This window comes from Lytechinus variegatus, chromosome 1 (genome assembly GCF_018143015.1).
Source record: "Lytechinus variegatus isolate NC3 chromosome 1, Lvar_3.0, whole genome shotgun sequence".
In the NCBI taxonomy this organism is placed as follows: Eukaryota; Metazoa; Echinodermata; class Echinoidea; order Temnopleuroida; family Toxopneustidae; genus Lytechinus; species Lytechinus variegatus.
The window spans coordinates 43579718-43606329 of NC_054740.1; the positions used below are offsets into that span (position 1 = coordinate 43579718).

Sequence of the window (26612 nt, forward strand, 5' to 3'; positions counted from 1 at the left end):
GGGGGTCCTTTCACACGAGGTCGTGTGACTACTTGCTACTCTTGCGATCATGTGGAAAATGTATTGCAACCAAATGAACGCAAAAGGTGTTACGGCCAAATGTAATAGTCCTTTTTATTAATGGACGTGAATTTGACCTAAAGTGGTCAATCACGATCTCGTTTACAGTGTGCTTTCGAAATTGAAAGAAAGGAGAGAAAGAGAAAAGGGCCTATATGAATAATTCATTTCCTAAAATTGATATCCTCTGCATTTGGGATATTGAAAAGATGGCACACAAGGAAAACGCGTGAATCTTAATTTTGTGATCGTGTGTTAGCTGTTCGTTTCCATGGTTACGGACGCCAAAAAGTGCTACATGTGCTACTTGACGAGGTGATGAGATGCTTTACCTTGACATATCTATGTACTTAATTTTATCATTTTGTCAACATGGCGAGATACGTCATCTTAAGGTCAACTTTTACAATGTCTACTATTTTCATTACAAAAAGACAAAGAAGCACAATGACGCATCAACTTTTCCAAAACGACAATTTAATTACGAAACTGTGTTTAAAACAAAGCATTTACCAAAGTTTATTTTTAAAAAAACGTGAGTAAAAAAAAACACTTGGCAGTTCTTTGCCTACTTTGATAAAAATTCTTTGCCTACTTCGATAAAAATATACTTTATACCAAAGACATGAAATATTAAGAAAAATAAAAATAAAACTACTAATGTTTGCTTACTGTCTCTGTAAGCACACTCAATATTTGTCGTTATTTCACAGATTTATATTGGGTGTGTAAAAAATGAAACTACCCCTTCATATTTATAATATGAGATAAAATGTATAGCCAATCAAAATTATATCAAATGAAAATACAACTTATTTGCATTTAAATTATGCTTCCAGGAACATAATTAGACTGGAGAACATTGTTCTGGATTATAATGAAACACTGCAACTGGCATTGGCTATCTTCATTTTAACTATGTATACAATTCTGTCATTGTTACAATTACTTGTTTTTATTATATCGGAAAGTCTCTCAGTTTCTTGAGACGGGCTTTATTCAGCAATTTGTGATTACAGTATTCAAGAATTCCCGTCATGAATTTAGCGCATATTGTATCTAGATACATCATATCATTCAGCAAGGCCTCATACTTAAAAATGGACGAACTGCTGTACAAATGTAATCATTAAATTGAATTTTAAAAAATAAACAAAAAATAAAGTTCTAAATACAAAATAATAGTGGTCATGATGGTCGTTCGCCGAGAACGACTGCCTACAGTGAATAGATAGATGGCGCTACATAAATGAATAATTATCGTCACAAAGCTACAAACAATTCAAAATCGTGAGTTTCTGTTTACGCCACATCATTTGCTTTTCCACGACCGTCTCGAAGCTCCTGATATTGCGAAATGACGCAGAGGAGACAAGTGATCTGAAAGAGTAGATGAAAGTTATCATCATTGTAGAATGAAATTTATTTAAGAAACACATGATGATGATATTCCTATTAAATACATGTAGGCCTCATATTTGTACAATTTTATTGTTAACATCGCTCTTATGATTAGTAAGTTGACGATATGACACCCAACCCCTTGATTTTCCTTTTATTGATTTTTTTTATTTGATTTTGATTGATTTATTGTATAGCGCATGATTTTTTTTTCTCTCGCTAATTTTGTCAACTGTTACACCTTAAACTTATTGAGATTGCGAATGAACTTAATACATGGGGGAGTATTTAGGGCGCAAATAAATATTAAATCTGTGCTTCCGAATATTTGAAATCAAGTAGTATAATGTCTTTCGGGGAAATATTTGCAATACTTTATAAGGGGGTTGCTGTCCATTATGGTCTTCTAACCATCCGTGCCCCCAAAACACCATAATAACCAAATTTACAACCCTTAATGGCGGAAGACATGAGGAACGCCACTTTAAGTGGCGCGAACAAATTTAATCCACTCATTCTTATACCCTTGATAATTGTTCATAAATATTCCCCCCCCAGGCTACGGTTGAGATAATGCCGTAAAACAAATAATCTGCATATTGACTAAATTTCCAACCCGAAAATGGTGTAACAAGTGAGAATAAGCTGGACTCTAAGGATTTGAAATAAACCCAGATTGGCAGCTGTGAATAGTGACCAAACGAATATTAGAATTAGATTAAAACCATGTTGATATGAATATAACAATACAATGTTTGAATTTTAATCTTTTGAGATTTAAAAGTTAATTCTTAAGATAGAAAATAAAGATTAAACATCCCCTTCACTCCCTAATAAGAAACTTACGTTGAGACCTGTGAAAAGCAGCCAGACAACGAGATTTCCGATCAATAAACTACTTGCTAGCCCCTGCGGGATAAAAAAAAAAACATTGACCACAATTTTTATGAGAAAATACTACACCGTACATAATTCAATCATCATTTCATATTTCTAAACATTTTCAAAGAGTTTCAAGATGAGGGGCGGTTTCACAAACCTAACCGTTTTATACGCATAACTTTATGATTTGAGTATGTTCTTGTGTTAAGTTTTCCCTGGTATAAACAAAAGGGGTGGGGACACTGAAATTTATAATAAATTTGAAACAAGCTATATTTGAACTTACAAACGTTGTATTTTAACTCTATCTAATGAGAATATAAGTGATTAAGAAACTGATTTACATCCAAGAATTAATAGGTATTATCCAGTGCAGCACAATAAAGAGTTATCTTTAAAGGACAAGTCCACCGCTTCAAAAAGTTAAATTGAGTTGTTGTTTTTTAAATCCAACTCGCATAATGCTGACATTTCCATCAAAATCGGATATAAGATAAGAGAGTTATGGCATTTTAAATTTTTACTTAATTTAAAAAATCAGTTATATGGACACCCTGGTTGGTATACTAATTAGGAGACTGATGACATCACTCACTATTTATTTTGTATTTCATTATATGAAATATGAAATATTTGAATTTTCTCCTCATTGTCCTGTGAAATAAAGTTTATTCCGCCCTGAACATGTAGAATTACCATGGTTTTAACATTTTTTGTGCTTCAGTCAAGTTGGTCATTCTTGTCAAATATGTAAAAATGGTATAATTCAAACAATAAAAAAAATAAAGAAATAGTAGTTAGGGACATCATCGACTCTCTCATTTGCATATTACTTGTTATGCTTGTTTGTTTTTTCTATATTGATTCAAATCAAAATTTCCTCGGATGGACTTGACCTTCAATGATATTTTAAGAAAAAAATATTTAAGTTCAAATATGAATTTGATCAAAATCAGTCAGGGGCCGCAGAACCGATGGGCTGGGAGGGGAGGTTTATAGCCCCCCCCCCACACACACACACACTTTCAAAACTGTTCCGTGGCCACTGTCAGTTGTTTGCCGATTTGAGTAATAACACCTGTCATTAAATATCAAAACATATTCGATTTCATTCCAAAGTTGATTTAAAAAAAAAGAAAAAAATCAAATTAACACCGGTGTTTCTAGAGTGTACAAGCCTATTTTAAATCCACCAACGACCACAGAAAACCGCGCGGCCGTCACAATGGCAAAGCGATGTATGTGTATCTGAATTTTTTTACGTTTTCAGGTTTTGACATTTTTGGGGGGCGTCAGGGAACTTTTTCATTTATCTTACTCTCATAATTGCAGGTATTTTCATTTTGAATGTAGCATGGGCTATCTGCAGTACCTTTTTTCTTTCAAAAATGCCAACTCGTTTGATGGTAAAATGATGTATTATACTGTTTATTACAGAGACACTCAAAAAATGGCGCACTTGAGAGCAACGTTTTTCGGTAAAAAGGGTATTTTGTTAGTTCGACTTTTCTGCCGTCAGAAATGAGTGAGCGCGCCCAGTTTCGCGAAATATGGCAAAAGTGGTTTAGACATCTTTTTACCATCTGCAACTTGCAACTTTGAGCACAAATTGTGTGCCTCGAAAGTCAGCGACTAGTTTATGGCAAAATATGTACCAATTACACCCTTTTAACAATTGTCATGTCTTTAGTTTTAAAGGTTTGTTTCATTGCTAGATTGATTTGACCATAAACACCAAATTCAATTTTATTTTTCAATTTTTTTTCAATGATGTATCTGCAGATAAATAATTTTGTCATGATTCGACCAAAGAAACTAATCGATCTGCAGATACACAGTTTTGCCATGATATCACCATAGAAACTGTGTAGTATAGTGTAACTTCAAATGCACCATTTTACTCTATTGTAGGACTCATATGGACAATTGGATATTTTGGCTAAATGTTGTATCAATTCAATTCAATTCTTATCTACAATATAAAAAGAGTAATTTTGATGTAAAAAAAAGTATTATTAGGAAGATGATTTAAATGACATTCTAATATATCTAAACTAATTTCAAGACTGTGTTATTTTCCTTTGAAGAATGACAAAAGATGTAACTTTAAAATGATTTTTCTACGAATGGGCACTGCATTTTGCAGATACATCGTTTGGCCATGTAACGGTCGCGCGCCAGTCACGCCCCACCCCCACAATCATTGGACACTAGTCCAATAAAGGGTGTCACTTACGAGCAAGGCGAATATTATAATCCAGGCGATGGCTTGAAGAACCATGAGCAGAATAATAGCTACCATGTACGGTATCAGCATCTCTTTATTATCCTGAAAGTGAAAATAAATACATATCAGTATAGAAGCTGAAGATATACAAACGAAACTGAATTCCCTTCCTTGAAATTATAATTATGTACCTTAGACACACCCATTTTTTTTCTTGAATTTGCATTGAATACAACCAACAAGAAGATAAGACCTCTTGTTACTTCCCCAGACACACCTGCAATGACATGAATAAGGACAATATAATCGAGAACACATTTCGGGCACGCCCATGTTAACTATCTTGAAACTACACATACCTTAGACATGTTAGACACGCCCACTATAATCATCCTATTCTTGGATCTACACTCAACACACCCCATATTAGGGAAATAACTCTAGCTTTTCTCACACTGGACACGCCTACAATGATATGAATGAGGGCAATCATGACTTGAGCATATACATTGGACACGCCCCCTAAGAGGGCAATCTTGCCTTCCTCGAACTTGCCTTAGACACGCCTACAAGGAGGACAATGGACGCGATGATCAGGAAAACGGCTACGATGATGTCAATGCTGTATGCCGCGTAGATTCCATCAACTGCTGGATCTATGTAATAAAATCGCATAATGGTCAGTTACTGAGGTGCCCCCAATGTTAATGATAATTAGGATCTAGTACAATTGATAAGTGTTATTGTCACCTAGAACGAATTTGAATTTACATTTCAGCTGGGGGTGGAGAAATTAAGAACATTCAATCATTGTGATCAATAGGCAAATATTGCAAGGCCGAGTCTTTAGGGATGAATCCCCTAGGCTTCCTACCACCCACCCTACCCCCACCCCCCCTTCTCCCCGCCCGCCCCGCCCCTGGATTGACGTCATGAGTTGTATCATGTGTCGGATCAGATATTAGGTTAGGATTGATGAAGAAATTACCTGATACTCCTTGGAATGCTGTAACAGCCTGAGCTAAATTGTAGGCCCATACTGCCAAATAGATGCAGGCACTTATCTGTGATTAAAGATATTTTTTAAAATCATAAAAAGTTACATTTCTCAAATGAACTACTTTCCAGAGAATCTTGAGAACAACGGAACTGGATCCGGATTGAAGAAAACAAATAGGATGAAGTGCAGTATATATTATTATAGGCATTGGAATGATACTGTGTGAAAAGGACATTAAAGGGATGGTCCGGGCTGAAAATATATATATCTAAATCTAAATAAATAAAGTAAAATTCAAAGAGCATAATGCTAAATATTTCATCAAAATCCGAAAATAGATAGCGAAGTTATTGAATTTTAAAGCTTAGCACGTCGCGACGCAATATTCATGAATATTCACTAGACTGGCTGATGAAAATGACATCCCCACTTTCCTTTTTCTTATGTTATTACATAAAATCACAATTGTTTCCTTTTTTTAAACAAGTCTGAATGATAAATCTACCATGTAATGAAATAGGTTCCAGCAATAAATATCTTATGCACTTAATCAGTTGTTAATCCAATATTTTGGTTCTTGAAGGGAGATAATTGAATATGCCTAATTTCATATAACAATAGTGGAGATAATTATGACACCATCAGTAAACTGTTTGCTAACTGAATATTTATGAAGACATGCCAATAAAATTTTACAGAGATAATGCAAATCCTTTAAATGCCATAACTTTCTTATTCTTTGTCCGATTTTGATCAAATAATTAGTGTTTTCTTTTTCTGATTTTTCTTAATATGTTCAAATCATATTTTTTTTTCAGTCTGGAGTACCCCTTTAATCGTGTTGGTTCTGATTCAGCCTTTCGCCTCGGAGTCGGATCAACGGGGAGGGCCCACGAGGCCGAGTGTCCACGAGACGTTTGTATATAGGTATATAAGTATCGTCAAAAGACTTTCCACTTTTATAGCCTGATCTTAATTCTAAAAACAACATAGTCATTTTGATCACGTAGACGTCAACCATGCCCCGGCCTTCCGGGCGTGTTATGAAACCAGAAACAAGGTTTAAAGGATTAGGCTAAGCATAAAATAATATTTATGTAGACGGATGATAATCCTCGGCCTCGTGCAATGTCGGTCTCTTGGACCATCATCGGCCTCCCTGATGGGTCAACAGTGGCGTTATGAATCAAACATTTATAATACGGTTGCACTTCGCAATTACGAAGGTTCGTAATTCCGAAGCATGTAAATTGCCTATACCTCGATGTTCGTTAATCCGAAAACAAAAAAGGGTTCGTTAATCCGAACATTTGTGGCGTTATTCCGACGGTTCGTTATTCCAAAGGTTCGATAATCCGAAAACAAAATAAGGTTCGTTGTCCCGAAGGTTCGTTAATCCGAAAACGAAATAAGGTTCGTTGTTCCGAAGGTTCGTTCATCCGAAAACGAAATAAGGTTCGATGTTCCGAAGGTTCGTTAATCCGAAAACGAAATAAGGCTTGTTGTTCCGAAGGTTCGTTAATCCGAAAACAAAATAAGGTTCGTTAATCCGAAAAATAAAAACCGGGAAAGCAGAGGCAGACGCAAGGGGGGGGGGTGTTACACCCACAAATGTAATAATTTTTGACCGCCCACAAATGTAATAACGCCCACAAATGTAACAACACTTTACCCACAAATGTAATAATGCACTTTACCCACAAATGTAATAATGACTTTACCTACAAATGTAATAAATTTGAAGTGATTTTTTGCGAATTCGTTCTAAACTAATATCCTATAGTAATGCGTTCATATATCACAAAAGTTCAAAGTCTTTTTTCCAGACCCGGTTAATGAAATATTACAGTATATCTCGTGTTATTCCACGAGAATAAGAATATAAGGTCTTATGTTAGAAGATTTTTTTTTCGTAACTGTTTTAGGTCTGGAATAAAGACAACACTCTAAACCTCTTTTAATACAAGTTCTTAGGTTGAAGGTTTGTTTGGTCTTAGACTGATTTTTTTTTCATTCTTACTATTAGCGTTTTTTTTTAAGAAAAAAATGGTCGGGCTGAAAGACTACGCTATATCCAGCATTAATACGATTATGGGGTCTTTATACTGTTTTTAAACTGTTATTCATAATGTTTAGATAACAGGTAACCGGGTCTGGAGAAAAGACTACGCTTGATTCTCAATTTACTCTTAGTGCATATATTCACAATATACACCGTATAAGTTGAAACAACAACAAAGACATTAATTTCACCAGTTTTAATTAACTGGGTCTAGAGAAAAGACTAAGCTCGATTCCCAATTTTTCCACAGGAATATCAATATTTTTTATATAACTGGGTCAGGAAAAAGACTTTGGACTTATTAAAATTCTTGAAACAACCGGGTCTGGAAAAAAGACTTTGGACTTATATCACAATGTTTTAAACAACCGGGTCTGGAAAAAAAAGACTTTGGACTTTTATTATATTTTGTTAAACAACCGGGTCTGGAAAAAAGACTTTGGATTTATATTATAATTTTTGAAACAACCGGGTCTGGAAGAAAGACTTTGGACTTGTACTTTGATGTTTTATTAACCCGGTCTGAAAAAAAGACTTTGCACTTTTGTGCTATATGAACGCATTACTATAGGATTTTAGTTTAGAACGGATTCGCCAAAAATCCCTTCAAATTTATTACATTTGTGGGTAAAGTCACTATTACATTTGTGGGCAATCAAAAATTATTACATTTGTGGGTAAAGTGTTATTACATTAGTGGGCGTTATTACATTTGTGGGTAAAGTGTTATTACATTTGTGGGTGTTATTACATTTGTGGGCGTTATTACATTTGTGGGTGCAACAGGGGGCACCGTTGATGTTCATTTGTTATGAAGATGGGAAGGCAATTAAGGGCGGCCGAACGAATTTCCGTTTGGGGGCAAAGCTAAAAATGAAACTCATACGTCGAAATGGGCACTTTTTCACCTTGAGATTGTCATCTGCGTGAAGTCATTGTGTGTTTTATAGTAATTAATAGAGAAAAGCCTTTTTGAAGTGACTTCTGATTATGGAAAGATGTAAATTTGGGCTTTCTTTTTCGCGAGAGTGTATAATGAGCAAGCGGCTAGGAAAAAAAATAGAAGCTGAAGTTGTAAAACTATTTTGGGGGGTCAATTGCTGTTAAAATGGCATCCTTGTGAGATATTGCGAGCAAATCACGTGCTCAAACTTTTTTTGAAATTTCATGTAGGCCTAAAATAATAATAATAATATAGATATTATTCACCCAGGAAAGCCACTTAAGTTCTGAAAACTGTTTTCCTAGCTATTATTATTACCCTGGCTTTAGCTGGGCTGCCTATATAGGCGCCCAGAGGAAGGCATTTAATGAATTCCTTCCTACCGGTACCCATTCACCTCACCTGGGTCGAGTGCAGCACAGAGTGGATAAATTTGGATAAACTTTGATTCGAACCTACGACCCTCTGCTTCAAAGTCGGAAGACTTTCCCACTGGGTCAAAACGCCCCACATAAAAAAGTAAACGTTCATAGTTTATTTTGTAATCATGAAAAAGTGATGTGAACTTTTTCATATACTGACCAAGAAATGAACATTTTGCATTTGATGACTCATGAATGGGATATGTGCTAGGCCTACATAATTATCTCACCAATCAAACTGATTAATGCAAGCACGAAGCACGAGCTGAATTTTTTTTTGCATTCCGACCTAAAATTTGAAATTGACATTCTGAGCATTTTGTTTGTAATCACAAACGGGATAAGTATATAGATAAACAATTGATTCGAGCGCGACGCTCGAGCGGAAAAAATCGAGATCTAGGCCTAAAAAGGGGACACTCTATTTATGTTTTGTAAATCATGAAACTAACGAGTAATAGGGAATCGTCCTATACATAAATCGTTTATACTGTGATCTGAAACTGGATAATAATTTAAATAGAGAACAAGTTGAGTATCTGAATAAACCTGTTGATAAACTGTCATGAAAAGGTGATTTTAAGTAGTTTGTTGTATCAATATTGAAACGTACATAACTCGCCAATCAAAATGCGAGCGCGCAGTGCTAGCTGATACGTTTTGACAATCAGACCTGAAAAGGGATATTTTGAAAACTTTATGAAATACACGAAAATAATAGATACCTGACAAATCAAATGTTGCGAGCGCGAGCAGAAAAGGTTTATATTTAAACCATAAACCAAATTTTTACAGAGCACTTTTTAAAAATCAATTTGTAAATGAAATAACATAATCAAAGTTCGATTTCCAAACTGAAATATTTTTCGTATATTGTGTTCAAAATTTGATATTTTAAGCTACATATCGAGCAAAAATTTTATATGTAAATCCCTTTAAAGGCAATGCGAGGGTAAGCGCGAGCGAAAATGTTATACAGTGCATATCAAAAAAAAGTTTACACTTGGAAAAAATCATGTAAAATTATACATTTGTAATATCCTGAAGATTTTTTCATATTTTAACATTGGTACAGATCCATTCAAGCAGAGATTTAGATTTAGATTTATTCATTTTCCGTTCACAAAGCACAACAAAATCAAACAATACACCGTCAAATTTAAAGTACAACATCAATCGAAATAAGGTACAAATGACGATATAACTGTCGAAAAATATTTCCGCTTGAGTGAGCACTACTTACTTTTGAAAAGTTAGTGAAAAATTATTTGCGCAGAGCTTTGAAATAGTTATGCGAATAAAAGTAGACCTTAACCAAGAAAAACACGTGGAACTTAGGTAATAAAATTGATTTGAAGATATTTTTACCAATTTTAACTGTTTCCTTGTCCAAAACACTTCAAAGGGTGCATTGCACCCCAACCAACTCCCCCACAAACCGAGACCATCTTGACGATATTTGCTTTACACTAAGCTGTGATGTACATGAAATGGGTTAGGCTTCACTCTAAAAAATGAAGTGCTAATTTAGCTCTTAAAGAGCGTGTATAGTGACTGCACTTCGGAGTGCTGATTTGTCTAGTTCAAACTAGAACTAGACAAATCAGCACTCCGAAGTGCAGTCAATTTACACGCTCTTTCAGAGCTAAATTAGCACTTCATTTTTTTAGAGTGTTGATTTTCATTTTGTTAACCCGTTGCCAACGGGAGCCGGATATATACGGTTCCCCTAAAACTTATTCATGTACGGGAGCCGTATATAGTCGGTTCCCCCAAAGGCTATTACTCGCATCCATTTGCAGGCTTTAAAAATACAATTTCATACTATGTTTCTGCCTTTTCTGTGTTATAATTACAATGTCCATTAATTAAACTACACATTCCAGAAAGTCATACGTTTTTACCTTTTGTTTCTATAGTTTCTAAAGCATTATAAAACGAGTTATGCTTCGAAGAGAGTCCAATATTGGCGTACAGTGGGCATTGCCGCGATGGAAGCTTGATTTCAACGATTTTCAGTTTCGCAGAACCACGTATATACCGTAATATCAATAAAAGTGAGAGAAAACAATGGGAGCAGCGAAATGCAACCCAAAACGCACGCAGAGCTGCGTGCGTGCGCTGATATGATCAACGATAGATCGAAAACGATCGATACTTTATAAGATTGCTTGTGAGGTTTCAAAAGTCCGGGGTTCGATCCCGGCCGCGGCACCTATGCCCGTGAGCAAGGCATTTAATCTACAATGCTCTTTTATCCTGCTTTCAAATAAATGAAAATGCTATATGCATTCCTGCTAACTAGGTGTGCACTTCTTTTTAAAAAAATGGCGCCTTTGATAAAATATAGGAAGAAGAAAAATCATGGTTTCAGTTTATAACACATCGATTTTTGTTTTCTTCTTTCATTTAGGTGCATTATTTTGCCTCTTGAAAATGGTTGTCATAATATTCAACTTCATGAACTGATCAAGCTAGATCAAACTAGAAGAGAGTACACGACTTTAAGTTGATATCGATTTCTATAATCCTAAACAAAAAGTGTATACAGCTGGCTATTGAGAATACCTCGGATCGTACGTACACTCTATTATCGATACGGATGTGGTAATTGATGGAGGCATGGCCCCCTTTCCTTTGAAAATCACAAAAGGGCATCCAGCGAAGGTCAATAAAGTTGCCATTTACTAACAATGTAAAAGAGTGACTTGAAAGGGAAGGATGTACGGATGAATTCACACTTTGTCAGTTTGGTTTAACACCAAAGAGTGATAAACGCCGTGACATAGGCATAATCATGCTAATGAAGACTAACATGTGTTATTTACGATGTACAAAGTATATGAAGCATGTTTTATCCATATCAGAAATCCTCATATGAATTTTCAAAAAAAAAAATCTAAGGTTTCCCAAATTGATTTTAATCTGATTGAGTATGTTATCGTGGTTTGGTTTGACCTGCATATAAAAAAATGTGATGCGATAGGAATCCAGAGCATGGAGTAAATATGCATTCCATGGATATATTATTCGAGAAGATAGAGGGAATGAAAAGCAGAATATATTAAAATAAAATATTTATGTTTATGTCTGCAAACAGGCCTATAATGCTTTTCACGGAACAAATGATGTAAGCCTGGTAATGAATAAGTAGAGCGCCTTGATCACAATGTTTAGTGGATATTATATGAATTATTAATCATCATCATGCGGCTCGTTTAATTTTTTTTAATTGCTTGTTAGAAGGGTGCGAGAAAAACGGCATAAAGCATATTGTGATTCCATATACGTCCATTCAGTTATTTGTTTCATTTTTGGCCGTACTCCATAGAATATAACAGACGTTCAACTTTGATAAAGATAAATATGAGATAAAGCAATCAGTACACGAATTGATTAATAAAGACAATTAATTAATTAATTAGAGATAATATATATCACTTAATATGAGCTGGAATATGATATTTAGGCAGGCGAGAATGGCCTTTCTATGTATCTCTTTTGAAGCACGCTCTTCCTCTTACAGTTCTCTAATTAACTCGTTATATTTGTATTTTCATCGGAGCTCTTGTGGATTGTTGGCTACAAGGAAAAAGGAAGTGGAGAAATAAAACATAAGAATTATTTTAATACATCGAAATTCTGTAAAGGTGAATGTACCGGGTGAGAAATTATATACACTTACGACATTTTAGAATTATACTTTGGCAATGCAGGTTATTATTTTCAGAGTCCTTTTTCATCTTGACGAAATTGGATATTAAAACAAACTGAACGCAGGAAATAATAATTTCCGAACGGAAAGTTCCTAAAATGTTAATCAAATCATATATTGTCCGAAAATTTGACAGTGAGTGTGGCGAAACAAATGGGGGGGGGGGGGTTAAATGATGGAATATAATTTACATGCACTAGAATAAAAAAAAGGGTATAGAATATAGTAATGGTGTAACTTGGGTTGCGATTTCATTGCTGACCTCTATTTCTCCCCCCCCTTTGCTTGTCAGAAAAAAGTAAAGAAAAAGTAGCGCATTTATAGTCCCCTCCACCAAGAATTCCTTGGTTCACCGCCGATCTCTGACAACTAGATTACCAGCAAAACCGAAAATGTCTTTCTGGTCACACTCATTTTTTCCATTTTTAATTGTCCAACATATACTTAAGTTATTTTTTCTTGCATTTTCCATGAATTACTAATCATTTGTTGATCATTAAATCCTTTGCACATAAATGTCAAGAAAATAACCACACACGTTCTAAAGTAGTGAAATAAACTGAGAATTGAGTAAGTTCACAATAAATAAAACGGTTTGCAGGGACTTATTGTATATTCTTGGATAATGAAAGAAAGGCAGAATGTCTTGTTTTTAATACAATTTTAATTACTAGAATCATTTGATACATAATATTCATTTTTTTACACAAATACATGGCAACGTCTCCGTTGGATTTTGAATTAAGGAAATAATTTGGAGGTTTTTGTTGAACATTTCTCGACGACGTATAAAATCTAGAAATCATTTGAAATTGATTATGGGCCGAATATGCCGGGCACCTATCTTAATGTAGGTTCTATTTTTTAGTATGGGTTGGGCTTGGAGGGCCGGGTTTGGACATATTTCTGTGATGACGAGAATATACTCAGAAGGGAAAAATAGAGAGGGGGCCGGGGGGGCACGGAACGGGAGATGAAGAAGAGAGAGAGAGCATAACCCACTTGTCTGCGCAGTGTTGTAGTACATTTTTTTCGATTAAAAGCGCCTCGTATGAAATTGAACCCTCTCCCCCCCCTGCGTAAGCTACTGATTGAATAGAAGGGAAAAAAGTAAAGGGAAAATAGAGGAGAGAGAATATAAGTAGAGGTTGACTAGAGGTAGGGGATTAGAGAGAGTAGAGGGGATGGCATTAATGACAATAACAATAATATTTTTCAATCGAATTAAACTAATTTTTTTATTCTTTACATGTAAAATATTCAAATGTTTACATAATATCAATGATAACAATTATAAGCATTACTATCAACACTAACAATGATAATAACAAATAATAAAAGAAAATATAACAATCGGATAATAAAAAAAATAATAATGATATTGATAATAATAACAACAATGGTTAAGATTATGAATATAATAATGATAAGACAAAGAAAAAGATAAAATAAAAAAGCAGACGAAACAGAAAAAAAGATGAAGGGAGAAGATAATGGTGATCATGGGGGATGGGGTGGGCTAACTTAAATAATTGGATGATAAATGATAAATAATCTTCATAATAATTGTCGTATACCACCTTGCAAATTTTAATCGAGAAGATTATGATTTCTTGTTCAGAAATTATTACTTGTATGCATATAACGATATTTTGAAGATTCATGTAAATCATGAAACTAACGAGTAATAGGGAATCGTCCTGTACATAAATCGTTTATACTGTGATCTGAAACTGGATAATAATTTAAATAGAGAACAAGTTGAGTATCTGAATAAACCTGTTGATAAACTGTCATGAAAAGGTGATTTTAAGTAGTTTGTTGTATCAATATTGAAACGTACATAACTCGCCAATCAAAATGCGAGCGCGCAGTGCTAGCTGATACGTTTTGACAATCAGACCTGAAAAGGGATATTTTGAAAACTTTATGAAATACACGAAAATAATAGATACCTGACAAATCAAAATGTTGCGAGCGCGAGCAGAAAAGGTTTATATTTAAACCATAAACCAAATTTTTACAGAGCACTTTTTAAAAATCAATTTGTAAATGAAATAACATAATCAAAGTTCGATTTCCAAACTGAAATATTTTTCGTATATTGTGTTCAAAATTTGATATTTTAAGCTACATATCGAGCAAAAATTTTATATGTAAATCCCTTTAAAGGCAATGCGAGGGTAAGCGCGAGCGAAAATGTTATACAGTGCATATCAAAAAAAAGTTTACACTTGGAAAAAATCATGTAAAATTATACATTTGTAATATCCTGAAGATTTTTTCATATTTTAACATTGGTACAGATCCATTCAAGCAGAGATTTAGATTTAGATTTATTCATTTTCCGTTCACAAAGCACAACAAAATCAAACAATACACCGTCAAATTTAAAGTACAACATCAATCGAAATAAGGTACAAATGACGATATAACTGTCGAAAAATATTTCCGCTTGAGTGAGCACTACTTACTTTTGAAAAGTTAGTGAAAATTATTTGCGCAGAGCTTTGAAATAGTTATGCGAATAAAAGTAGACCTTAACCAAGAAAAACACGTGGAACTTAGGTAATAAAATTGATTTGAAGATATTTTTACCAATTTTAACTGTTTCCTTGTCCAAAACACTTCAAAGGGTGCATTGCACCCCAACCAACTCCCCCACAAACCGAGACCATCTTGACGATATTTGCTTTACACTAAGCTGTGATGTACATGAAATGGGTTAGGCTTCACTCTAAAAAATGAAGTGCTAATTTAGCTCTTAAAGAGCGTGTATAGTGACTGCACTTCGGAGTGCTGATTTGTCTAGTTCAAACTAGAACTAGACAAATCAGCACTCCGAAGTGCAGTCAATTTACACGCTCTTTCAGAGCTAAATTAGCACTTCATTTTTTTAGAGTGTTGATTTTCATTTTGTTAATGGACATTGTAATTATAACACAGAAAAGGCAGAAACATAGTATGAAATTGTATTTTTAAAGCCTGCAAATGGATGCGAGTAATAGCCTTTGCGGAACCGACTATATACGGCTCCCGTACATGAATAAGTTTTAGGGAACCGTATATATCCGGCTCCCGTTGGCAACGGGTTAATTAAACTACACATTCCAGAAAGTCATACGTTTTTACCTTTTGTTTCTATAGTTTATAAAGCATTATAAAACGAGTTATGCTTCGAAGAGAGTCCAATATTGGCGTACAGTGGGCATTGCCGCGATGGAAGCTTGATTTCAACGATTTTCAGTTTCGCAGAACCACGTATATACCGTAATCAATAAAAGTGAGGGAAAACAATGGGAGCAGCGAAATGCAACCCAAAACGCACGCAGAGCTGCGTGCGTGCGCTGATATGATCAACGATAGATCGAAAACGATCGATACTTTATAAGATTGCTTGTGAGGTTTCAAAAAGTCCGGGGTTCGATCCCGGCCGCGGCACCTATGCCCGTGAGCAAGGCATTTAATCTACAATGCTCTTTTATCCTGCTTTTCAAAGAAATGAAAATGCTATATGCATTACTGCTAACTAGGTGTGCACTTCTTTTTTTTTTTAATGGCGCCGTTGATAAAATATAGGAAGAAGAAAAATCAGGGTTTAAGTTTATAACACATCGATTTTTGTTTTCTTCTTTCATTTAGGTGCATTATTTTGCCTCTTGAAAATGGCTGTCATAATATTCAACTTCATGAACTGATCAAGCTAGATCAAACTAGAAGAGAGTACGCGACTTTAAGTTGATATCGATTTCTATAATCCTAAACAAAAAGTGTATACAGCTGGCTATTGAGAATACCTCGGATCGTACGTACACTCTATTTTGTTCTAACGATACGGATGTGGTAATTGATGGAGGCATGGCCCCTTTCCTTTGAAAATCACAAAAGGGCATCCAGCGAAGGTCGATAAAGTTGCCACTTACTAACAATGTAAAAGAGTGACTTGAAAGGGAAGGATGCATGAATTCACACTTTGTCAGTTTGGTTTAACACCAAAGAGTGATAAACGCCGTGACATAGGCATAATCATGCTAATGAAGACTAATATGTGTTATTTACGATGTACAAAGTATATGAAGCATGTTTTATCCATATCAGTAATCTCATATGAATTTTCGAAAAAAATCTAAGGTTTCCCCAATTGATTTTATTCTGATTGAGTATGTTATCGTGGTTTGGTTTGACCTGCATATAAAAAAAATGTGATGCGATAGGAATCCAGAGCATGGAGTAAATATGCATTCCATGGATATATTATTCGAGAAGATAGAGGGAATGAAAAGCAGAATATATTAAAATAAAATATTTATGTCTGCAAACAGGCCTATAATGCTTTTCACGGAACAAATATACGTCCATTCAGTTATTTGTTTCATTTTTGGCCGTACTCCATAGAATATAACAGACGTTCAACTTTGATAAAGATAAATATGAGATAAAGCAATCAGTACATGAATTGATTAATAAAGACAATTAATTAATTAATTAGAGATAATATATATCACTTAATATGAGCTGGAATATGATATTTAGGCAGGCGAGAATGGCCTTTCTATGTATCTCTTTTGAAGCACGCTCTTCCTCTTACAGTTCTCTAATTAACTCGTTATATTTGTATTTTCATCGGAGCTCTTATGGATTGTTGGCTACAAGGAAAAAGGAAGTGGAGAAATAAAACATAAGAATTATTTTAATACATCGAAATTCTGTAAAGGTGAATGTACCAGGTGAGAAATTATATACACTTACGACATTTTAGAATTATACTTTGGCAATGCAGGTTATTATTTTCAGAGTCCTTTTTCATCTTGACGAAATTGGATATTAAAACAAACTGAACGCAGGAAATAATAATTTCCGAACGGAAAGTTCCTAAAATGTTAATCAAATCATATATTGTCCGAAAATTTGACAGTGAATGTGGCGAAACAAATGGGGGGGGGGGGGGGGTTAAATGATGGAATATAATTTATATGCACTAGAATAAAAAAAAGGGTATAAAATAGTAATGGTGTAACTTGGGTTGCGATTTCATTGCTGACCTCTATTTCTCCCCCCTTTGCTTGTCAGAAAAAAGTAAAGAAAAAGTAGCGCATTTATAGTCCCCTCCACCAAGAATTCCTTGGTTCACCGCCGATCTCTGACAACTAGAATACCAGCAAAACCGAAAATGTCTTTCTGGTCACACTCATTTTTTTCCATTTTAAATTGACCAACATATACTTAAGTTATTTTTTCTTGCATTTTCCATGAATTACTAATCATTTGTTGATCATTAAATCATTTGCACATACATGTCAAGAAAATAACCACACACGTTCTAAACTAGTGAAATAAACTGAGAATTGAGTAAGTTCACAATAAATAAAACGGTTTGCAGGGACTTATGTATATTCTTGGATAATGAAAGAAAGGCAGAATGTCTTGTTTTTAATACAATTTTAATTACTAGAATCATTTGATACATAATATTCATTTTTTTACACAAATACATGGCAACGTCTCCGTTGGATTTTGAATTAAGGAAATAATTTGGAGGTTTTTGTTGAACATTTCTCGACGACGTATAAAATCTAGAAATCATTTGAAATTGATTATGGGCCGAATATGCCGGGCACCTATCTTAATGTAGGTTCTATTTTTTAGTATGGGTTGGGCTTGGAGGGCCGGGTTTGGACATATTTCTGTGATGACGACAATATACTCAGAAGGGAAAAATAGAGAGACGGCCGGGTGGCACGGAACGGGAGATGAAGAAGAGAGAGAGAGCATAACCCACTTGTCTGCGCAGTGTTGTAGTACATTTTTTCGATTAAAAGCGCCTCGTATGAAATTGAACCCTCTCCCCCCTGCGTAAGCTACTGATTGAATAGAAGGGAAAAAAGTAAAGGGAAAATAGCGGAAAGAGAGAATATAAGTAGAGGTTGACTAGAGGTAAGGGGATTAGAGAGAGTAGAGGGGATGGCATTCATGACAATAACAATAATATTTTTCAATCGAATTAAACTTATTTTTTTATTCTTTACATGTAAAATATTCAAATGTTTACATAATATCAATGATAACAATTATAAACATTACTATCAACACTAACAATGATAATAACAAATAATAAAAGAAAATATAACAATCGGATAATAAAAAAATAATAATAACATTGATAATAATAACAACAATGGTTAAGATTATGAATATAATAAGGATAAGACAAAGAAAAAGATAAAATAAAAAAGCAGACGAAACAGAAAAAAGATGAAGGGAGAAGATAATGGTGATCATGGGGGATGGGGTGGGCTAACTTAAGTAACTGGATGATAAATGATAAATAATCTTCATAATAATTGTCGTATACCACCTTGCAAATTTTAATCGAGAAGATTATGATTTCTTGTTCAGAAAGTATTACTTGTATGCATATAACGATATTTTGAAGATTCATGTTTTGGGGGGCATACTTTTAAAAGGAAATATCATATTCTTCATTTTTTTTTCATTTTGCATGAAGAGAAAAACAATTAAGCAAAATAGGACGACGGGAGTAAAAGAATGAGAATAGGTATAAAGAGAAAATAAGACGACGAAGAAAAAAGGCGAAAAAAGAAGCACAAGCAAATTCATAACAAGAATAAATAGAAGGGAAAAAGAAAGAGAAAACTTAGGAGATGGAGGTGTAGGATTACACAATTATCAGTGAAGAAGAAGGAGGAGAAAATGAAAAGGGAGCATTATAAAAAAGGAAGAAAAAACAAGGATTTCATTTGCAAGAGGAAACAAAGCAAGACTATATCAAGGGAGAAGGGGGGGGGGGGGTCTATAAATAGGAAGTATAAGAACAAAAAGATGAGACAGAGATCGAACAAAAGAAGAAAGGAAATGAGGATGATAAGATAAGAATATCGAAAAAAAAGAATATGAGAAGAAAAGAAATGAGAATAATAATTTTGATAATAATAAGAAGATCGAAAAAGAAGAAAAGGAAGAAGAAAGGAAGGGAGAATATTATGATAATAGTAACATTATGAGAATATTATGATAATAGTAATATCGAAAAAGAAGAAGTCCAAGAAGAACTTCAAAACCCACATCACCAACAATACATTCTCAAAGAAGTCACTCTGTACGGACATAATTATAGCACTGGAGCGACAGGTGAGCTCTGAACTCCGTGCAGCCAAAACAGGAAATGAACTACGCATGCGCGAAAACTATCGATCGATCAATTCACTCAGAGGGCGCCATGAAGTCTCAGAGGGCGCCATGAGGAACGACGGCATCACGCAATTTGGAGGTGCTGAATAATTCGTTAAAATCCTACGAAATCCACGGAATGAACTGCAAATAATAACTGATTTTAACATGAAATGAGTGGAAACAAGGAAAAGAACAAAAGAGGGCCATATTTGTTACGATCTAACAAGTTTACGAGAGATTTGAACATGTCTAATAATCAAGTCACCATGGAAGAGGACCATGCATTAGAAGCTGGCAAGACATCAGACATGGTAACACGTGCAGATTTTCAAAAACTGTCTAACCAGATTCTACAACGTTTGGATACATTGGGCTCTCAGATGGCTGCTATCAAGAAGGATATTTCAGGAATGCATACAACACTTGCTGATCTACAGGTTGCAGCAGCAGATTCGGCTTCAAGAATAAGCGCAATTGAAAACCAGGAAATTCCGAAGCTAAGAAAGGAGAAAAATGCTATGGAAGCACAAGTTAAGGATTCAATCCTTGCTCTGGAGCTACACGATCGCAAACTCAACCTTCTGCTGTACGGAATAGAAAAGGAGAAAGACGAAAATATTGAAAGGAAAGTAAGAAGCAGCATACAGAAGTTAGGTTTTACCCAGGAGGAAACGAGTAAAATTAAGTTCGTAAACGCCCACAGGCTTCCAAGACGTCAGATTCAGGGGGAGCAACGCAGAGGTCCGGATCCAATCATCGTTCGTTTTATGAGTATGTTCGATCGCGATGAAGTATTGAAAAAATATCAGCAAAGTCAGCTGAAGAAAAATCACCATGCTCAACCAAGTTCTGATAGTCCACGGCTTCGAGTTGTCACAGATCTTCCATTACAATTGAAAAAGCGACGGTTTGAGTTGGAAAATCACGCCTATCAATTGAGGAAAAATGAAAATAAATCAACAAGAATCCGTCTAAATGGAATCAAGCTAACCCTAGAGTGTCGAGTAAAGGGATCAACATCACCTTGGACAGCACTTGTAAACGCTTGAAAAGAAGTAGGTGAGCAAGCCTCTGTACAACCACATATTTATCATGTTCATTGATTCAATGTAAAACATTCAACAAAATATTGTAAAAATGTGAGCACCTTTGAAAGAAAATATATCATGAATATCTAATTTCACTGTAAAAGATTTTTTTTCACAGTGAGTATGGATAAAAAAATTCCATTGGTTTGTTTTGATATTCTGAAAATATTGAATATATAGAAATCAATACTATGATTGTACAAATCCAGGATAGTTTCTCAAAGAAAATACAGAATTAATTCAAAACATTATAAAGTAAAGAAAGATAAAACTTTTTTTTTTATCATGTTCATTGATTCAAGGTAAAACATTCAACAAAAGATTGTAAAATGTGAGCTCCTTTGAAAGAAAATATTGTATCATGAATATGTAATTTCACTGTAAAAGATTTTTTTTTCTTCACAGTGAGTATGGATGAAAATTCCATTGGATTGTTCTGATATTCTCAAAAATACTGAATATATGGAATAATAATACTATGATTGTCCAAATCCAGGATAGTTTCTTAAAGAAAATACATAATTAATTCAAAACCAGTATAAAGTAAAGAAAAAAAATTAAAAAAAATATGGCTATCATAGATGGGAAACAACTATGACAAATAAGTTTCCACTTTATGGTTGAAATAGATAGATTCACTAAATAACAAAATGCCAAAGGAAGGTATAGACTAAGATGAATAGTAATTGCTATAAATGTATATTGGTTATGTGCTATGGGTTTTTTTTTTTATAAACACATTAAGTTGAAATGTAGAACAGCCAGTATTCATCTATGTATGCATACAATTTCATGTAAAAAAGAAGAAAAGTGACTTTTATTTCAGTACATTGATGTATTTATTGTATCATTCACTCAAACAGCACAGACCACAGATTTTTTGCCACAGATATACGCATGGCACGTGGTGATACTATCTTAAGACATGAAATTTTATTTGACAGATTGTACAATGAATAATACTCAACAATAAAAACATCCAATGCGTAGATAGTGAAATAGACATAGGCTTGTGAAACTAGAAAAAGTGGAATATAATGACTTCATAGCTTGTAAGAGAAAGTAGTCTTTTTCAAGTTTGACAATTTTGAAATAGAATGATCTAATTATATTGATACGAGAGAAAAAAAAGTTGTGACATTAAAAATGTTCTAATTAAACGTAAAGAATATATATATTTTTTGAATTATATTCAGAACGAAATGGAAATAAAAAAACATGATTCCATTCATTCAGTTCATACAATTCTTGCAGTCATTAAGTATAGTTTAAAGTGCTTGAGCTAGTATGTCCGCATAATCATGATGCTTGGACGAGAAATCGAGTGAGTCAATTATAGTTTTTTACAGAGAGTCAAGATATTTTTTTATATTTTTCAAAAGGAAGATTTTTTTTTCCTTGTATATTTACTTGATAAATACTGTAAACATTTTCCGGAATATTAATTATGAAAAGAGCATTCATATGACTGTCAAATGACAAGAGATCAATATTATTGTGTGTATTAAGCGAGACCATAAGAAATAGTCATGTTTATCATGCATTTTACATAAGTATTTTCAAGATGTATTTTTACCTCGGTTATGTTTCTTTGAAAAAACTAATACGAAGAGATCTGTAACTCAATCGATGAAAGTAGCACCACTATTAGCAATTTGCTTCAGCTTAATTTTGTCGGAAATGTTTAAAAGCTGATGGAAGAATGATCAGGAAGTAAACTGAAGAAAATTTGATTTATGTTTATGGCATTTTAGGTAATTAGGTTGAACACGGACATTTTTTTTTTTTTTTTTTTTTTTTGAGAACTCAATAGGCCAAAGTTGCTGTAAATAGCAAATATATATATATTATTAAAATTTCCCGTACTTTTTCATTATTTACAATTGCATCTACTATAAAAAAATATATATTTTAGGGTTTCGAAGCTTTTACCCTTTTCATTTGGACAATTATAATCACACTCTACAGCACCGGAATCGCTGTTCGCCTATTCTCATTTCAATGATCCGTGTTCATCTTAATTTATTCCTACATTGCATTTAACTTTGTTATGTTAAACGGTTGTAAATTCCCGGTCACACACTAGATATCCTTTTTAGGAACGAATGCCGGGAAAGAATGCTCTTTCATGAAATAAGGGCAAGGTTCAAGCTCTTTACATATTTTACGTACTTATGTAAGAAATGGATTTCGTAGGAGACCCCATGGGAAGCCCTACTCTCCTTTGTTATGTGTGGTATTTATGTAGGGAAACGCAGTGCGAGTCTCTTGTCTTGTTCAGGTGTTGTTTTGGTGTCGTCTTTTATGTTTAGAGTGCTTGTTAGATTACTCTTATTTTTATCTTATTTTTTCCTTCTTTCATTGTCGGAGGAGAGGGTTTCGCCTATGATGGTCATGGTCGTTCCCACCTTGCCTCTTGCTCACAGCATGAAGCTTACTCTTCGGAGTTGCCCTGGGTTTTTGGGAGGGTTTGGGGTGGGAGGGGACGGGGGCCTCAAGTTTTGGGATCCCCTTTGGTGGGTGATTGGCTCCGGTGTTCGGCTATTTGTTTTATATCGGTTTTTTCATGAGTCTCCAGATTAGTTGTAAATTGATCTCCCTCAATGTGAAAGGAATTAGAGATAGTGATAAAAGAGACCGTATCTTTTTTTGGTGTAAAGATAAAGGGGCCGATATTGTCTTTTTGCAAGAAACCTTTAGTACTAGGGAATGTGAGGATAGATGGGATTCATCGTGGGACGGCACCAGTTATTTTAGTCATGGTTCATCTCATGGCAAGGGTGTATTAGTTTTAATTGCGCCAACGGTAGATATAGAGATATTACAAGTCTTAAGAGACAATGAGGGTAGATATATATTCATAGATTGTAAGTTTCAAGGGGTTAGGTTGATTTTAGGAAATGTGTATTTTCCTACAAGAAATTTTGAAAATGAACAATTGCAATTTCTAAAACAAATACGAAATACCCTTGCTAAGTTGAATAAAGATAGATACCCTGTTATAATAGGTGGTGATTTTAACATGATCAGGGACAATAATTTAGATTATAATGGACAATCTCTAAATAGGATTTCAAATAGATTTAATCGAGACTTTGGAAAATTTATGGAAGACTTTCAATTTTTTGATGTTTGGAGGGTTCGACATCCCCTGAAAAGACAATTTACATATATGCAAAAGAACCCCTTCATGCAAAGCAGACTTGATTACTGGATAATTTCAGAATGTTTAGAGGAAATGGTTATAAAGTGCGATATAATTCCATCTGTGGCCCCTGATCATCATTCAATTTTTGTACACTTATTCGACAAAAGAAAAAATAACATTATTGGTAGGAAGAGGTCATATTGGAAGTTTAATAACAGTTTATGTGAAAATGAAGATTATGTTAAAGAATTAAGGAAAGAAATTCATGAATTGAGAAATGAATTGCAATCTGAAATAAAAGATAAAAGGTTGTTATGGGATTTTCTAAAAATGAAAATTCGAAGGTTCACACAAAAATTCTCGAAAAAATTGGCTGATAAAAGAAGGATAATAAAAGCGGATTTAGAAAGAGAAATACAGTTTTTAGAAGAACAATTGAAAGATCGTACTGATGCAAATACCTTAGAAAAACTAGAAAATACAAAAGAGAAATTAAGGGTAATCTATAGTTATGTTAATGAAGGTATTAAGGTTCGATCTCGTGCCTCCTGGTATGAATGTGGTGAAAGAGACTCGCGTTATTTCAACCAGTTGATGCAAAGTAATAAAAGAAAAACCACAATTAAAAAAATTAAAACCACAGATGGAAACATCTGCTGTGATGAAAAAAGAATAAATGAAGAAATCAGAGAATTTTACAGTAGGTTGTATGATAAAGTAATGTGCGTGTGTTCAGATAACCTCTTTGATGAATTTTTTCAAGGATTACCTAAATTGGCGGAGTCATCTCGAGAACTTTGTGAAGGAGTAATAACTAACAAAGAATGTCTAGAAATTTTGAAAGAATTGAAACATAACAAATCACCTGGAAATGACGGTCTTTCTTCGGAGTTTTACTATACTTTTTGGCCAGATATTGGAGATTTAGTAAAAGATGCTTTAAATGAGGCATATTGGTCCGGGGAATTGGCTTCGTCGCAAAAACAAGCAGTTATTACGTTAATCGCTAAAGATGGGAAAGATCCTCTTTTATTGAAAAATTATAGACCTATATCACTTCTTAACGTAGATTATAAAATTTTAACAAAAATTTTGGCTAAGCGAATCAAGAAAATACTTAATGAAATCGTTGTGGGGGATCAGGTGGGTTACATACAAGGTAGAAATATTGGTGAAGCCATTCGTACTATAGATGATGTTATTTTTCATACATCCCATTTTAATCTACCTGGCTTTTTGTTTGCCATAGATTTTGAGAAGGCCTTTGACTCGTTATCACATCATTTTCTTCAAAAGGCTCTGACGGCTTTTGGTTTTGGTCCATCCTTTCAGAGATGGGTCAAAGTTTTGTATACTGATACTTTAAGTTGCGTTTTAAATGAAGGAAATTCCACCGGCTATTTTGAAATAAAAAGGGGGGTAAGGCAGGGGGATCCGCTTAGTCCTTACCTCTTTATTTTGTGTATTGAAGTAATGGCTCATAAATTACGAAAAGATAATCTGATTGAAGGAATTAAATTTGGAGATGAGGAAATTAAATTAGCTCTTTATGCAGATGACATGACAATTTGTGCTCGTAATGTACAATCAGTGGATAGGCTAAAAGTTCTATTTGCAGATTTTGAAAAACTTTCTGGATTAAAAATCAATAATGACAAAACTAAAGTATTAAAATTAGGTTCATGCCAACATTTGCATTATGACTTCTCCTTCGGCGAGACCGTGGATTTTCTTAAAGTTTTAGGAGTATTTTTCACCTTAGATGAACATAAGAAAGAAGATCTTAATTACAAAGAAATCTTAAGCAAAATTAAAACACTCTTGAACTTTTGGAAGCTAAGAGATATAACGCTCATGGGGAAAATTCAACTATTGAAGGTGCATATCTATTCTAAAGTCCTCTTCCGAGCGTCTCTTACTCCTGTTCCTAAGTGGGTTTATGAGTCATTGGATAAATTAACTTTTGATTTTTTATGGAAAGGTAAGAAAGACAAAATTAATAGGAATACAATGTTTTTAGACTATAAGCAAGGAGGATTAAAGATGTTAAACTTCCCTGTACAGGTAAAGGCACAGCGAATAATGTGGATTAAAAGACTTTTAAATAAAGATGAAGATATGAAATGGAAACGGTACTTTAATTTTGCCACTAAACATTTGGGTGGAGATTTGTTATTTTCATGTGACTATATACCAGGTTTATTGAAAATAACAGCTTCCAAATTTTACATGGACTTATTAGAAGAGTGGGTAAATATAAGACATACTAGAAGTACAGAGTTTGGGAAAGTGGTGATTTTTAATAATAAGCTTGTTCGATATAAAGGGAGTTGTATATTTGATAAGATTCTATACGATAAAGGGGTTTATAGACTGCATCATATTTTGGACAATAACGGTAAACTAAAATGTGATACACATTTTCTTAATTTGAATTTAGATGCAAATGATGTTGAAAAGATTAAGCATATTT

The 26612-nt window shown here is 34.1% G+C and overlaps 1 protein-coding gene across 1 annotated transcript in view; it reads right to left on the reverse strand.

The window, feature by feature from the left end:
- Window positions 1-515: 515 nt before the first annotated feature.
- The window catches only part of LOC121414843, a 29113-nt gene continuing 3016 nt past the window's right edge, over window positions 516-26612 (reverse strand). The window contains exons 2-6 of the mRNA XM_041607901.1: window positions 5559-5634; window positions 5126-5226; window positions 4580-4672; window positions 2308-2370; window positions 516-1440 (exon numbers count right to left, since the gene is read on the reverse strand). Coding sequence (XP_041463835.1) covers window positions 1363-1440; window positions 2308-2370; window positions 4580-4672; window positions 5126-5226; window positions 5559-5634 — 411 coding nt within the window. The 3' untranslated portion in view covers window positions 516-1362. The remainder of the gene's footprint in view (window positions 1441-2307; window positions 2371-4579; window positions 4673-5125; window positions 5227-5558; window positions 5635-26612) is intronic.